The 15,730-nt window shown below is 36.7% G+C and overlaps 1 protein-coding gene across 1 annotated transcript in view; it reads left to right on the top strand.

The window, feature by feature from the left end:
* The window catches only part of LOC150078339 (serine/threonine-protein kinase 10-like), a 387,198-nt gene that overhangs the window by 247,169 nt on the left and 124,299 nt on the right, over positions 1 to 15,730 (top strand). The window contains exon 12 of the mRNA XM_090385108.1: positions 9,075 to 9,882. Within this exon, the coding sequence (XP_090241234.1) occupies positions 9,075 to 9,882 (808 nt within the window). The remainder of the gene's footprint in view (positions 1 to 9,074; positions 9,883 to 15,730) is intronic.

Below are 15,730 nucleotides of genomic sequence, written 5' to 3'. Positions count from 1 at the left end.
CCAAAGTTCATACAGAACTTTCTGTAATAGTGGTCATTCCAGGTATGCATTCAATCCACCCTCTCTCGTAACATCATCCAAGAAGGTGTTCTACAGGGTTCAGTTTTAAGTGCTATGCTATTCGTTATAAAAATCAACTCAGTATCAAAAATCATTCTGCCCACTGTTTTTACTGCTTTGTATGCAGATGACTTTAGTATATCTTGTCACTCCCAAAACATGAGAATGATTGAGAGACAACTTCAAGGTGATCTTAACAGGATTATGATATGGGCTGCAGAAAACGGTTTTCACATATCACCTGAAAAATCTATTGCAGTTCACTTCTGTAGAAGACGTAATCTCCATCCTGACCCAATTCTGAAGCTGGGCAACTATGACAATACCTGTTGTGCCTACTATCTGATTTCTTAGCTTGACCTTAAATAAAAAATTGACCTTTATTAACCATATCAAACAACTTAGAATCACCTGTTTCGAGGAATTAAACATATTGAGAGTATTATCAGCTACATCATGGGGTGCTGACTGTCATACACTTCTTCATTTATAACATGCTATCGTAACATCACGATTAGACTATGGATCTCCAGTTTACAACTCTGCTAGACCCAGCATCCATCTTGGAGCCTACCACACATTTCCAGTCCAGAGCCTTTACGCTGAAGCTCATGATCCTCCACTCTTGTTACAAAGGCAAATTTTACTGTTAAATTATACTGTTAAAATCAGAAGTCGACCCCTGCATCCAGTATGGAAACATCTATTTACTCCAGATTGGGAGAACTTGTATGCCATTTATCTATCAATAAATCGACCTGCTGGCATACTTCTTCGCTTATTATTCGATAATTGGCAGCTAGACCTTTCTAAAATAGCTACCACTAGTTTCACTGCTCCTCCATGGACTCTCTGTCCTGCAGCATGTGATCTGTGCCTGCAAGAATGGGGAAAAGTACTTTTTCTTCACAGAATATAAAACAGCTTAACAAATCTCTAATTGAAAAATATGAATCTTATACCCAGATATACACTGATGGCTCCAAAACTGACCATGTCGTTGCTGCTGCTGTTCTTTCTTCGTCCTCAGTCATCTTCAGTCAATTACCTTTAGAATGCAGCATCTTTACTGCTGAACTACATGCTCAGTTAACAGTCCAGCATGTCATAGTTGACTGCCCTCTCTTGCAGCCTTATGCAGCTCAAATCATACCTACTTTGCAACAAATTTTAGATGATAGGTCTGTCATTGATGCAGTTTTCACTTTTCTAAAATAGATAAAATGCTATGACAGAATATAGTATTTAAATCCCACGAAATACATATCTCGCTTTTAATGGCACCTGGTAACTCCTACCATTGTTGGTGCGTAATGGCCTGTTGCTGCCATTGCTCTGTAAAACCTCCAACAACAACAATAGTGCAATAACATAAATACTAAATACAGTTATGTACATATCAGTATATTCATATTGTGAAATTCTACTATTTTGATATAATTTGTCATTGTATTGAATTAAAAAACCATCCTTAAAAATGTTCTGAAAACGGAAAGTCAATTTGGAGTGTCGTATTTTTAATCAAAGGTGGACTGAAAACTTTCTTCAATTGTGTAAGGAGCCTGTGTCAGTTTTAAAGAATATAATTTAAAGCAAAACTATGATTCCAAGCATAAATCTTATGATTAATATTAAGGAGCGTTGCAAAAGAAAAGTGTTCAAAGTGACAAAATAAATTAAGAAAACAACAAAATACACCGAAAACATGTCAGTCGGGGAATTTATCTGCTGTAAGTGCCAGTTATCAAGTTGCACATTTGATCGCTTTTGAAAGTAAATCATTCAGTGATGGTGAATTTGTTGAATGTTTTTTGTTTAAAGTTGTTTTTTTTTTTAGTTGGAAATTGAGGAACTAACAAGGAGATTCCTAAATAGAGGTTATCCATTTATCACTAATAATAAAGTTAAAGAGCCCCAGGTGCCAAGCAAATTTGTGATCAAGTGTCTCTGCCAGTAAATTAGCAATCTTTCTTGGTGAAATAAAATTGTTTTCTTATTTTCAGCGTTACATTAACACTCAATTCATTCAGTAAAGGAAGCACTTTACTAGATCAGAAGGAAAAGTAACCTTCTTTCTTCCTTCCATTTATTGTTTTATTACTAACCCGCTACCCGCTTGGTCACAAAGGTGGCACTGCTCCTGCCTCCACGTGGTGGGCTAGTAACCTGGAGGGGAAAAGCTCTCCCTTATGGGGCGAAATGGAGCAAACAGATCCTAAGACCCAGAAATCCACTGGGTGCGTGGATGAGACCCTTACAGGGCAAAAACAGTCAGAGCCTGATTTTGTTGCAGCTAAACGTCAAAAGACTGAGGTAGCCAAAATTAGAACTCCAACCTTTCTTATCATTCGCTCAACTGAAGAACAACCTATTGGCAAACTATCGCCGTTTCTAGTGCAAAAATGCCTAGAAAGTATAATAGGTACCCCCAAGACAGTTTGTCGCTTAAGATCGGGAGACTTACTGGTTGAAGTTGCCACTGCCCGACAGTTTGAGCAACTACTAAAACTAAAAACTTTCGGTGGAACTTCCATTACTATTTCACCACATTTCCCTGAACACATCAAGAGGTGTCATCACCGAATGGGACCTCATGAACGTGTCAGATGAAGAGTTAAAACAGGAATTACAAGATCAAGGAGTAATCAATGTAAGAAGAATAATGACAAAGAAAGATGGCATACTAGTTCCCACTCGGAACATAATATTCACACTCGATAACTCTAAACCACCAACAGCAGTCAAAGCAGGTTATCTTAATTGCCGTGTTAGAGCGTACATTCCAAATCCCTTACGCTGCTACAAGTGCCAGAAGTTTGGGCACTCACAGACAGTCTACAGAGGAGCCTGTGCCGCATGTGGGTCCACTGCGCACACGAACACTGAATGCACAGCTACAACATCTAGTTGTCCAAACTGCAGAGAAACACATCCAGCGTTTTCTAAGGAGTGTCCTCTTTGGAAATGTGAAAAACACACAACGATACAAAACTGAACACAATGTCACCTATCAAGAAGCCAAAAAATCTTTACAACCCTGAATAATAATAAACCAGTCTATGCTCAAGCAACCAAAAAACATATATCAATTGCAACCCAAACGGTGGTAACCATACCACCAAGCGAATCGCTATCTCAGTGGGCAAGGTCAGTATTGACCACCTTACCAGTAAACCAAATGACAGGCAAACAAAGTAAAGCCATAAATACCTACCCCAATTACTGTACAACCAGGTGCCTCCCCACAGCAAAACACTAAAGTAACTCCCTCTCCTGATGCAAACCAAACAGATTGCATGAACTTAGAAGATAGCTCACAGCAAGATGAGCACGTACTAGAACTATTTACTGATAGGATATGGACATTGGAAAACCATACTTTGCAAAGAAGGGGAAAGAAACAAACCTTCGACCCCTCGAAAACAAATTGAGGGTTCTACTAAACCCAAATAATGCTTACATTTCTTCAATGGAACTGTAGAGGATATCACAGTAATTTAAATGATATCCAAGATCTCCTCACACAATATGATCCTATGACTTTCTGTCTTCAGGAAACCAATCTGACCCCCACATATATAACTGTTTCTCTCTGGAACTATATAATTCATCAGCAAGATCGTGTTGAACACAACCTTAACAATCAGGTGCATGGAGATATGGCATTGATAATCAATGCTCAAATACCCTCCACACCGCTCCCATTAAAAACAAACCTTGAGGCAGTTGCAGTGTGAGTCAACGTTAATTTTGACTTTACTATCGTCTCGCTACACTTGCCGCCTAATCAAAATATAAGCTACACCGACCTAGAAGAACTAGTGGTACAACTTCCTCAACCCTATTTCATCCTAGGGCACCTCAGTAGTCATCATCCTTTATGGGGAAATCAAAATATTGACAAACGTGGACAAATTATAGAAAAGTTACTTGACCAGCACAATTTGATTACTCTCAATAATGGCTTGCACACCTATACGCATTTACCTACAGGATCTACCTCAGCTATTGATGTTTTGCTATGCTCAGCATCCATATCTTATATTTGGATGGACTATTCACAGCAATCCACTGGGTAGTGACTATTACCCAGCGATATGGCGTACTGATACAAACATCCCCCACTTTTCTAACAGAACTGTTAAATGGAACTTTTCCAAAGCGAAATGGGATATATACAAACAACTAGCAATACTGGAAGAAAAGCAGGTCCAGCAAGCATCCATAAACTCAGCCACAGAATGTATATCTAACCAAATACTATAGGCAGTGGACCAAGCAATTCCAAAGCAATCCAACAAAATATCAGCATGCTCAAAATTTTGGTGGAATTGATGAATGCAGCGTGGCTAAAAAAGAAAAGAACAAAGCATGGAACATCTTCAGGAAGTTTCCAACAACTGCAAATCTCATCCACTTTAAACAGGCTCGGGCAAAAGCAAAACGTATTAGACAGACTAGCAAAAGGGAAGCATGGAGACGTTTCGCCTCCACAATTACAAGAACTAAAAAACGCAAATGATGTGGACCAAAATATGATGTATGTACTGAGTGCCACCCTATTTAACATAATAATGAACTCCATAACACAGGGTTTACCACAAACAGTGTCCACCACCCTGTATGCCGATGACTTCAGTATCTCCTGCTATTCGCCTAATATGCAAATGGTAGAAAGACAGTTGCAAGGTGCCATTAACAAAGTTGTAAAATGGTCACAAAACAATGGCTTTTGCCTCTCACCCCAAAAGACTGTTGGGATACACTTCAGCTTAACCTACATCCAGACCCAGAACTTCACCTAGAAAATTAAATGATCCCAGTGGTTCGCAGTGTCTGCTTTCTTGGTGTGGTTCTAGACCAAAAACTTACCTTCCTCGAACATATAAAACAGCTCTGGTTTATTTTCCTTAAGAAGCTAAATATTTTTACTATCTGGCACAACATGGAGAGCTGATCATTACACGCTACTGCATTTGTATCATGCATTAATACAGTCACGTCTAGACTACGGCTCTGTGGTCTGCAGCTCTGCTAGACCAAGTGCCTTATTTTGGCTTGATCCCGTACATCACAGTTCTCTTCATCTTGCACTAGGGGCATTCCATACATCGCCAGTTCAGAGCTTATATGCTGAAGCAACTGAAACCTGTTTACATCTACGCAGACAAATGCTGCGCAGTTTAACATTTGTTAAAAATGTTAAACTATGCAGCAAAAGTCAAAGGGCAACTGGACAACCCTACTCGGAACGGACTTTTCTTGCCCAAAGGAAAATCTTTACAGAGCCTGCCCATCTAAAAACCCATCAACAGGGATATGCTTGCGTTCCCTGCTCAATGATTGGCAAATTGACCTTAACATTATACAGCCGGCCACTTCGCGTACAGCTCCACCCTTGATGTATCACATATCGCTGTGCGACCTTTCACTCACATCATTGGGGAAACATACCTTATCCCAGCAGAACATACTGCAAATTCATGCCACATTGAGAACCCAACACGTAGAGTACACGCCAATCTACACGGACGGATCTAAAACTGGTACCCATGTTGGTGCAGCAGCAGTATTTCCCAACCTTACTATAGCCAAGAAACTCCCCATTGAATGCAGTAACTGCACTGCAGAACTCTATGCTATCTACGTAGCGTTAAATTTCACCCACTTCGCAAATATTTTGCACAGCGCTATCTACACAGACTCAATTAGTGCTATCCAAGCTGTACAGCAGAATAAAAATCATCATAACCCCTTACTCATACACATTTGGAACACCATGACCAAGTTAAATAAAAACAAACAACAAATTCTCATTTGTTGGAGCCCTGGTCACGTTCAAATTGTTGGAAATGAATGTGCTGACCTATCTGCCAAAACTGCTACAATCCTGTAGATCAACCCTTTAGCATACCACTCTCTGATTTCAAATTAATTATAAAGAAGCAAAGTGTTGAGCAATGGCAACATATCTGGCAAAACCAAGTTGGTAAAAAACTGCTCCGTATAAAGAAAGCTCTCTCAAGCCTTGGAAGTCGAGTACACGCGAGAATAGAGAAGTAGTACTAGCTCGATTACGAATAGGTCATACGCACCTGACTCATCTCTATCTACTTGCAAGCACTGATCCATCACGGTGCATAGGGTGCAACACTCAGCTCACTGTCGAACATGTGCTTATTGATTGCCCCAAATATGATACTGATCAACAAGCTATGTTTACCTCATTTTCCACAACAAACACCTCTTTCAGCATTTCTGACCTCCTAGCAGATACGCCAAATGTAACCGAAATTTTTGGTTTCCTCAAACAGATAAAACTGTGCAATGCAGTATAAATTTAAATAACATCTGTACGGATAGAACTATGTATTTAACATCACCATAGTTAGGTGCATTATGGCCTTGCGCCGTAAAAGACTACATACATACAAACAAACAAACAGACAGACAATAAAGTTAAACTGATTGCCCAGGAAAAGACAACTAATAACAATCCAAAAACAAATATTGATAAAAGCATTTTATTATAGTCCCATATGTAGAAAACAGTGCAAATTAAATGATTTATGTAAGGGTACAGATAAGAAAGTAATAGCTAGACTGACCAATAAATTAGATACATTATTAAACGCATGATCTCGTCTTAGTATTTCGTGTAAAGACTGCAATTCAGTTTACTTGGATCTACATGGGGGGGGGGTAGATTTTCGCATTAAACAACATGAGGCTTCTGTACACATATCAAGAGCAAATGCTTCAGAGTTGGAATTCCATGCCGTGAATGAGGCACATTCCTTTCTTTTTAATGAAGCCAAAATAATATTCAGCACAATTATAGTAAATTGCTTATTGTTGAAACACTTGAAATGAACTTCGAAAAAATATTGGATGATTTGTTCTATAAACGCATGCGTGATGAGGTCTAAATTCCTTTTAAATACTTGAGCATCAGTGCATTTTTTTAGTTTCACTCTGTCCTGTGAACACAAAGTATCGAAAAGTTTCCGTCTAACTTAAGGAGGAAGAAATCTGCCTTCACGTATTTCTTATTTAGTTGTTCTTTCTACTATGAGTAAATTTGACATCATGTTTTGCTATAATGATGGTTGCATCACAGTTGATAGTTTTGGAGTTGGGTTGGGGTTTCAACGGTGATTCCAGGTTAAATCAGTGTCGTAGTATCGCTATGGAACACATTAAAATGTAGTTTATTAAATTTATGTATTTTAATTAATTTACTTGATGGACTAGGAGAGTTGGATAAGAAGCCTTCCTGTAAAGAGATCAAGGTAATCCCTGTATTATTTACTAAAAGTAACAAAGAATTAGGAGATATTAAGCAGATAATAGCTATTATTATACTAAGTTAAAAGTTGTGGAAGAAATTTGTCCAGAGAAACGAACAATGATACAAGACATTAGTTTGTCTCGACAAACAATTATGTGCAAAGTAGAAGAACTGGAAAGAATTTGTTCAAACAACTTTTGGAAAACATAAAACAAATGAAATATTTTAGTGTGGCACTGAATGATAGTACTGATGTAAATGACACAGCCCAACTCTTTATCTTCATACGTGGAATTAATGATAATTTTGTACCAGTTGAAGATTTAGCTGACCTACAGAGTATGCACTGAACAATTACAGGTGAAAATCTTTTTGAAAATTTTTGCCAGTCTATTGAAAAGTTAGAATTAAATATTAGAAACCTGGTAGGAGTCACTGACAACTGATGGTGCAAAAAATGTGATTGGTAAAAACATTGAGCTTATGAGTAGAATAACCAAGAAAATGATAGATATCGAAACTGAACCTCTGGTTGGAATTCAGTGCATTGTGCATCAAGAAGCTCTCTATGGGAAAGTATTTAGTCTCTAACTGGTTATGTCAACTGCAAATTTTATAAAATCACATAGCCTTAATTGCCATATGATTCAGCAGTTAATCACCATATTATTCAAGGCAAAACATGCTTCAAAAATAAGAATATAGACTGCCAAATAAACTACTTGAATTCCACAAGACTCCATCTGAAGATTTTCCGCTAATAAAAGAAAATGCCATAAAAATCGCTACTTTGTTCGGATCAACATATGTTTGTGAGCAAATTTTTTCGCACATGAAATCAAATAAATATTTAAAAAGAAAAAGAATAACAGGTGAACATCTTCATTCTGTATTGAGATTGGCATCGCAATCTCAATACAGAATGAAGATAATCTCAATACAGAATGAGATTGACATCGCAAATTTTCAACCACATTTTGAACAAATATCTAAAAATATCCAGCCTCAGTCATCTCATTTAAATGTTAAGTTTTGTTCAGTAAATGTTATTGTGTATTGTACTAAAATTTTTGTATTGTAAAAAATTGTGTATTGGAATAAAATTTTTGAATAGCTTAATATGGTTTATTAATTCATCTTAATAGTGAAAAGCAGTGATCTTTTGCAGATTGTTAATTTTCTAAAGTGAGCAGTGAGAATTTAAAAGCAAAAGTAAGGTATTTAAAACAAAAACAAAAGTAAGTCATTTTAATAAAAATCTAAACAATAAATCACTAACATAGATATGTTGCATATGAAAGTGTTAGGAATTTGCATTTTTTATATATAGTCTGAAAAATAAAAAACAGTAACCTGAAAATAGAAACTTCCTTTTATATATAACAAGATACGGAAAATGTAATGCACTAATTTTTCTCCATCACTCAGTGTGGCCCACAAAACAAATCTAACTTTGAATATGGCCCCTGTACAGGAAAAGGTTGGACATCACTGCTCTAGAAAATCAAGAGTCGTGCAACATACATTACACCAATACTTAATTCAATATTGATGTAAAATCAACCTATGGTTTATAGGCTAACTTTTGTTCCAAATCACCTGTAGATGTGCTTCTGAAATTTGGTGATTATGTAACAACACCATGTATAACTTTTTGATTACTTTGAATACTTCAGCTTATGGTCTGGAAATTTACTAATTTGCCATTTTACATTTTCAACAGATGGAATAGTGACCAACAGAACACATTAGCATCAGAAGTTAAAGAACATGAAGTAAATGTATCATCTCAGCTCAGTATTTTAAAAGCAGAAATTACTACTGATGTGAGAATACCAAATCAGGAACTGAATAACTTAAACCACATTTCAGTTACCAACATTGAGAAATATGATGAAGTTGATGATGTACTACAGGTACCACCAGACGTCAAAGAAAATTTATCAAACAATCAAAATATCAAGTTGCTGGGCAGCAAAAATGTTTCAGAATTTGGTTATGACCCAGATGAAAATTTTACAGAATATAAATTTTCTTCCCCATGTGAAAAAGGTGTGCAGTCTTCCACAGAAAAATTACCACTTGAAGTGTCACAATGTAAAGATCATAAAGAAACAATGCCTTCTTGTACAGAAAGTGATCTAATTACTAACACATTAAATCAGGAACTACTTGAAAATAAAGCTTCTTTGAATGAAATTGACTGTGACAAAACACATGGGGTTAAAAGTGAAAACTGCACCCAGAAATCTAAAATTAATTTAAATTTACAGACAGATAAATCTATGCACTCGTTTCAAGAAAGTTCATTAAGGGAAATTAAGGAAACAGTATTAGCTGATGAAAATATTAAACATGGTTCTCTTCAGTCCACTCCTATAGAAAGTGAAGATACTGGATTTGTCCAAGAATTTAGTAAGCAAATTGGAACTGATAATGAGAATTTTGAAATTGAAGATAGCAGTGACAAAGAAAATAGGACAAGAGATGATGAAGATGGACAAGTTGTTTTGAGAAACAAAAAAGATAAGGTAAGTGGAATTTTTTTATGATACCTAATAAATCACTAAGCAAATTAAAATTGAAACCATGTGGTATGGTAAATAGTCAACAGTACTTTTCTTTACTAAATTTTACTTGGTATAAGGTATAGTAGACGACCGGGCTAGCCCGGTGGGTCAAGTGCCTGCCTGGCAACCCAAAGGTTGCGGGTTCAAATCCCGCCTCAGGCTTGAATCAGAGTAGTGCAAAAACCTTAGGAGGTGCATTATGGCTGCAGAAGCCAATACGCCAACAACTAAGAAAAAGAAGCAGAAATTTGTTAGCTATAGATATGAAGATTCTGTGGAGTTCATCTGTTATGCAAATTAGCCAATTCAGTACCTCCAAAACTCAGTAATGATGGGAAATGAATTATTGTGAACATTAAGATCATTGCACTTGTTATAGTGTCTTCACTGTTGCTTCAATTTCTGGCTTAAACAGGTACATATGGTTAACAAACTCTTTCATTGAACAATTGTCAAAGTACCACTGGCTTGTTTACTTTAATAATAATAATCGTTGAATGAAAAAGCTGATAACTTGTTATTTTTGTTTTCCATGCCTACCAATTATTTTATTCCTGTGCTTTTTTTTCTGTACTGTAAATCAGTGGTCTTCAATATTAGCCATAGCACCCACAGAGATTGTTTTAGAGTTTTTGCTGGATGTTAAAGAATTCACAAAATACTATTCTAATTTTAAAACTGAAAAATAAAATTATAAGGAAGTTTAATTATATGTGCATATATTTTCTGTATTCTATCTACCAACAGTTGGCAGACAGAATTTAGAGCACTGCTGTTATTTGGTTATTGGCTCCTTTATTTTTCTGAAACTATGGTTTCTTGCTGAAACCATAGTCATAACTCCACATGCATTACTATTACTGCATGAACATTTTGATAATTTGATTGTGTGTTCCATGAGAGTTTTATCTTTGGTGTGATATTACTATATAGGTGTATACTTTGTGAATGAATTTATACTTGTTGACTTGTGTTTAAGTTTGTTTGTTTTGAGGCATTTGTATTTTGTGAAACTCGTTTACAGTCAGTTATTTGAAGCTGTTTAGTTAACTTTTTCTGGTTATTGGATTGACCCCAATTACAAAACTGTCTCCAAAGAAAATACTGCCATCAGTATTCCTATGATTACTTGGCATTTAGGTTCATTGAGTCCTCTATCAACAACCATTTGCTAATGTGGTTATAGTGTCAATAAACATTTTCAAATGAGGCCCTTGAAACTTTCACAGCATCATGATAATCCTAATCCAAAGCACCAAGACAGAGAGGATAAGCTATTGGAATGTTTTAAAAAACATTAATAAAAAAAAATTAAATATTTAGCAATATCTATTTTAAAACACCAGGGGGAAATGGTAATGTGGGTTATCTCCACAACAATGATCCCAATAGATATTTTGAAAGTCATGCCAATTATTGATATATCCACAATGTGCGATGCTTTGATGAAATAGTAAATAATATTGAGAAGCCCTTATAATTAGCACAGTGCTTACATTCATTGCCCTTCCGTACTGTGTGGACATCAAGTCCCAACTACATTTTAGTTCAGAAGGGCAACATTGGAGTGTCATAGGATCGTTCAGCTATATCTGACTGCTTGGCTGAGTTAATTATTCTCAGTTGAGGGATTTTTTTTTTTTTTATGTCCAACAAGCAGCCCAATCAAGGAATACATGTCATTGTGGACATGATATGCTGACATCTCATAGAGAATTTTCCTTGCAGTTGGGAGAGTCTCCATGAGTGTGGAAAACATTACTTTACTTATGAACATAAATAAAATATTTCAATGATAATTTTATATTGAAAGATGTATTTACAGAATAACTTATAACTAATACAAAAGCAGAATCAATTTTTGCAACTCTGAAAGCATATTTTTAAAAATATCACATTCCATTGATAGATCTCATAGCTGCCAACTCTCTGGATTTGCAATAGAGAATCTTGTCTTTTTTACTTGATTTCATCCTTCTCTGTGCTACCATTGTGATGTAGTTGATGACAAAAACTGTTTCTGTCCATCTTTTTCTTTTCATAAAAAAATTAAATATACATTAAAATGTAAATTTTTTTATTTTTTTTTAAATGTTGGGAATTCCTGCTTATTTTCATTAACAAATTGGTTGTACTGTAGTAGTACATGAGATAATAACATTGTTTTCTGTTATGGAAACCTACTCCCTACTAGAAATATTATCCTTACATTTGACTCACCAGCATCTCTGGATTCCATTATAGCTGGGTACTTGCACTGTCCATTAAGACCGTGCATACCTAACTCACTATACTGTTTCATGAGCCAGAAATACGGACACTTGTAAATGGCATGTCCTGGTGCCCTTCCATGTGCTCGAGGTGGTGCAAAGGATCAAGAAATTAGTCTCTTCAGCCTCAAAACCTCCACACATTAACTGCCAGGAAGAAAACCCTGCATACTCTGAGCATGCCAGAGGTAGAAGTGAAAGAAGGAAATACAGATATTTAAGGCAGAGCTGAACATATCATACTAGGATGAAAAGCATGAAACCTCTAAATACCAATAAACCGTCATACACTCAGAAGATAGTAGGCAGATGTTCCAACAGAACTCAAACTAAAATAACTTACACCAAAGGAGTCATTTACTTCCTTTACACATTACTTACTAAGATTGCAAAAAACTGTACAGAAGGACCAATCAGCTGCCAGTCTGATATCTGTACTTCCTAATGCTCCATTGGTAACAAAAAGTGATAAGAAAAGACTAAAAAAAACCATGGATATATCAGACAATTTTTTGTGCAGGAAGAAATGATCATAGTGTTGATTGTCAAGTGCTGCCAGAGTCTTCCCCCCCCCCAACTCTGCAAGGAAGAAATGCACACACTACAGAGTCTATATAGCCATAAAAAAAGATAAATCTCAATATTCCAATATTCAGAAGTTATCAAGTGGCAGCTTCCCCCGCCCCCAAACTCAGCATTACAAATAATAAACACAGGACAGAGTCCATACTTCCCCAAAAATGATAAATCTCAATACTTCAGAAGTCATTCATCACACCAAGCCCAAATAATGACCAAATTCATGCAGTGGAATTGCCGTGGATTCCAACAAATTTGTTGACGACATCAAGGTTTCCTACATAGGCACAAGCTAGTATGCCTTTGTTTGCAGTAGACGTATCTGAAGACAAATGAGGATCCTACTTTACATAATGTCAGCATGATATGAAAGAAGAATGGGTGATAGACCTGTTCATTGTGAAGTTGGCAGTCCTTTCCAAGTAATTCCTCTTCCGACCACTGTAGAGAGCAACTGCTATTTGCCTCTTTGTGGGATTTCTCCTTGCAATTTATTCCGTGTATTTGCTACCTGGGATCAACATCTTCCAGGCAGACCTTGATGATCTTAGTGGGTATAATATCCTGTGGGGTAGTGCAGACAATATGAAGGGTCATAAAATAGAGAACATTGAAAATAATGGTCTCTTTCCCTTAATTGTAGGAATGAATACTGTTTTTATCCACATACCTACCGTATCTTTACTGCCATTGATCCTCACCATCTGTTACCTTCTCTTTTCCTCAGTCCCATATACAAATACACAGTCAAGCAATATGTAAAAAACTGTATTCCCAGTGGCAGGATTCTTGGCACAAACAGGCTACAAATAAACCAAAGCAGATTAAGCCAGTAATCATGCAGTCGCAGTTGAGTCTATGCAGGGTCCAAAGAAAGGGAGTTGTTCTGATTGGCTCACAGACAGCTTGCACACCCATTTCTGCTGATGGTGGAAACCCACCTATATGTTAAAACTGTAAAACAGTTTAACCATTATTCATATTTTTATGGAATGTCTTGTTTTCATAAATGCACGACATTTATGTTTTACGGATTTTAATAATCTGGATGAACCATTTACACTCGGCCAGATTTTAGGTGAAGAGATGACATGAATGATGTTTTTAACTTTTTACAATCCATTAGTTTGCACACATGTATTTGAATTTATCCTTTTTGTATTTTGATTATGTATATTTACTTGCGTTGATATGATACTCTCATTAGAGGTTGCCAGATATATTTATTGATGTTTCTTTGCACCAAGTGAAAATGAAGATCTTGACCTGGTGCACTATGGCCTTAGCTGCCAGTGTTGTTCATTAAGTACCAAATAACGAAACCATTCTCTGTTATTATCATTAGTACAGGCATATGATGCAAGAAAGCAAGCTGATACAGCATCAACCCAAAAAAAAGAAAGAAAAAAAAAAAATCCCATCTCACCTTGAATTTATTTAAGCTGTCAACTTCCACAATGACAGATGGAAACTTCTTCCAGATATTAACCACATGCTGGCTAAAGGCAAATTTCCACACATCTATTCTACAACTAAGGCCTTACACACCTCAATGAGATCATTTCACAGGTACCTAGTCTCCAAATGCTGCAAAGGTGTGGCTTGACCATTACCTTACACAAGGGGATAATCACCTAATTATCCCTGCTAGCAAAATTCATTGAGCTGCTCTGGCAGCCTATATCATTTAGCTGCTCTGGCAGCTTGTCTGCACTGCTCAGGGCATCTTCGTAGCCAGGTGGGAAGGAGCAGCAGTGCGTAGCACACGCTTTTTGATTAGACTGGGGTTCGAGCCCATCACCACCAAATATGGAGGATGCGAAAAGGTCAAGGGAATGACAACCGCATATTCCCAGAGCAATATGACCTTAGTTGCTAATGCTCCTAAAAAAAAAAAAAACCAACCACTGCTCAGTGTGTAGTACCACACAGTTGGTAGGTTACTCTGGAGTTACTGCTACCCATTTGCAGTACTTTGCATTTGTCAGTATTAAACTTCAGTTGCTATTTCTAAGCCTATCTGCCCAACTTTTCTAAATCCTGTTGCAGTAGTGATAGTATTGTGACATAGTTTTACTGTCATTAAAAATCCTGCCAACCTTTGTATTGTCTGCAAACTTGGACATTAAGCCTGATATACCTTCATCAGTATCATTGATAAATATGGAAAACAATAATGGGCCCAACACCAAACCCTGGCAGACTCCACAAATAACATTAGTCCATGAAGAGCACTGTCCATTAATTTCTGCTCTCTGCCTTCTCCCTCTCAACCATCCCTTTATCCTTAGCAGCAACTTACAGTTAATGCCATACTGCTCCAATTTGCACCACAGTCTTCCATGTGCAATGCAACAGAATCACATCAGCTTTTCTGAAATCCAAAAATATAATATTAAAATTATTTTTTGCATCCATTTCCTTTGTGACCACATCGTAGTATCCAATCAGATTGGTCAGACAAGATATCCTCTTAACAAACCTATGCTGTGTCTGAACTGTAACTGCAATCTTGTCTAGATGATCCTGCAATGCTTCTTTAACCAGTGACTCCATTATTTTTCCTGGAACTTAACTTAAACTAACAGGTCTGTAATTATTCGTGATCCCCTTAGTGGATAAATTTCTACGTCTCCAATCCATGGGGACCTTCCCTGAATTCAGTGATACTCTTATAATTACGGATAAGGGTTTGCTTCTTTTGCTGCATCCTTTTTCGTGATCCCCTTGGACCTCCCTTAGTGAATTGGTTTTTTTTTTTTATGTAAACCCCAAACAAGAGAGGTATTAGAACCTATAGTACTTAGTACCGTGCTTGGGTTGGAGGTTGAGAAGAAAAAAGAAGATATTTGTTGACATTGGACTTGAACTTCTGTAGACTGTAATTTTCAGGAAATACGTAAGAAGGAAGGTTGTTCCAGAAAACGGCAGTTGAATGAATAAACGAGGAAGATGAAAAG

The sequence above is a fragment of the Mastigoproctus giganteus genome, chromosome 11 (assembly GCF_048544385.1).
Source record: "Mastigoproctus giganteus isolate SK-2022 chromosome 11, ASM4854438v1, whole genome shotgun sequence".
Lineage (NCBI taxonomy): Eukaryota > Metazoa > Arthropoda > Arachnida > Uropygi > Thelyphonidae > Mastigoproctus > Mastigoproctus giganteus.
The sequence above is the reverse complement of the archived record's forward strand: the minus strand, read 5'-3'. Positions and strand labels throughout refer to the sequence as shown.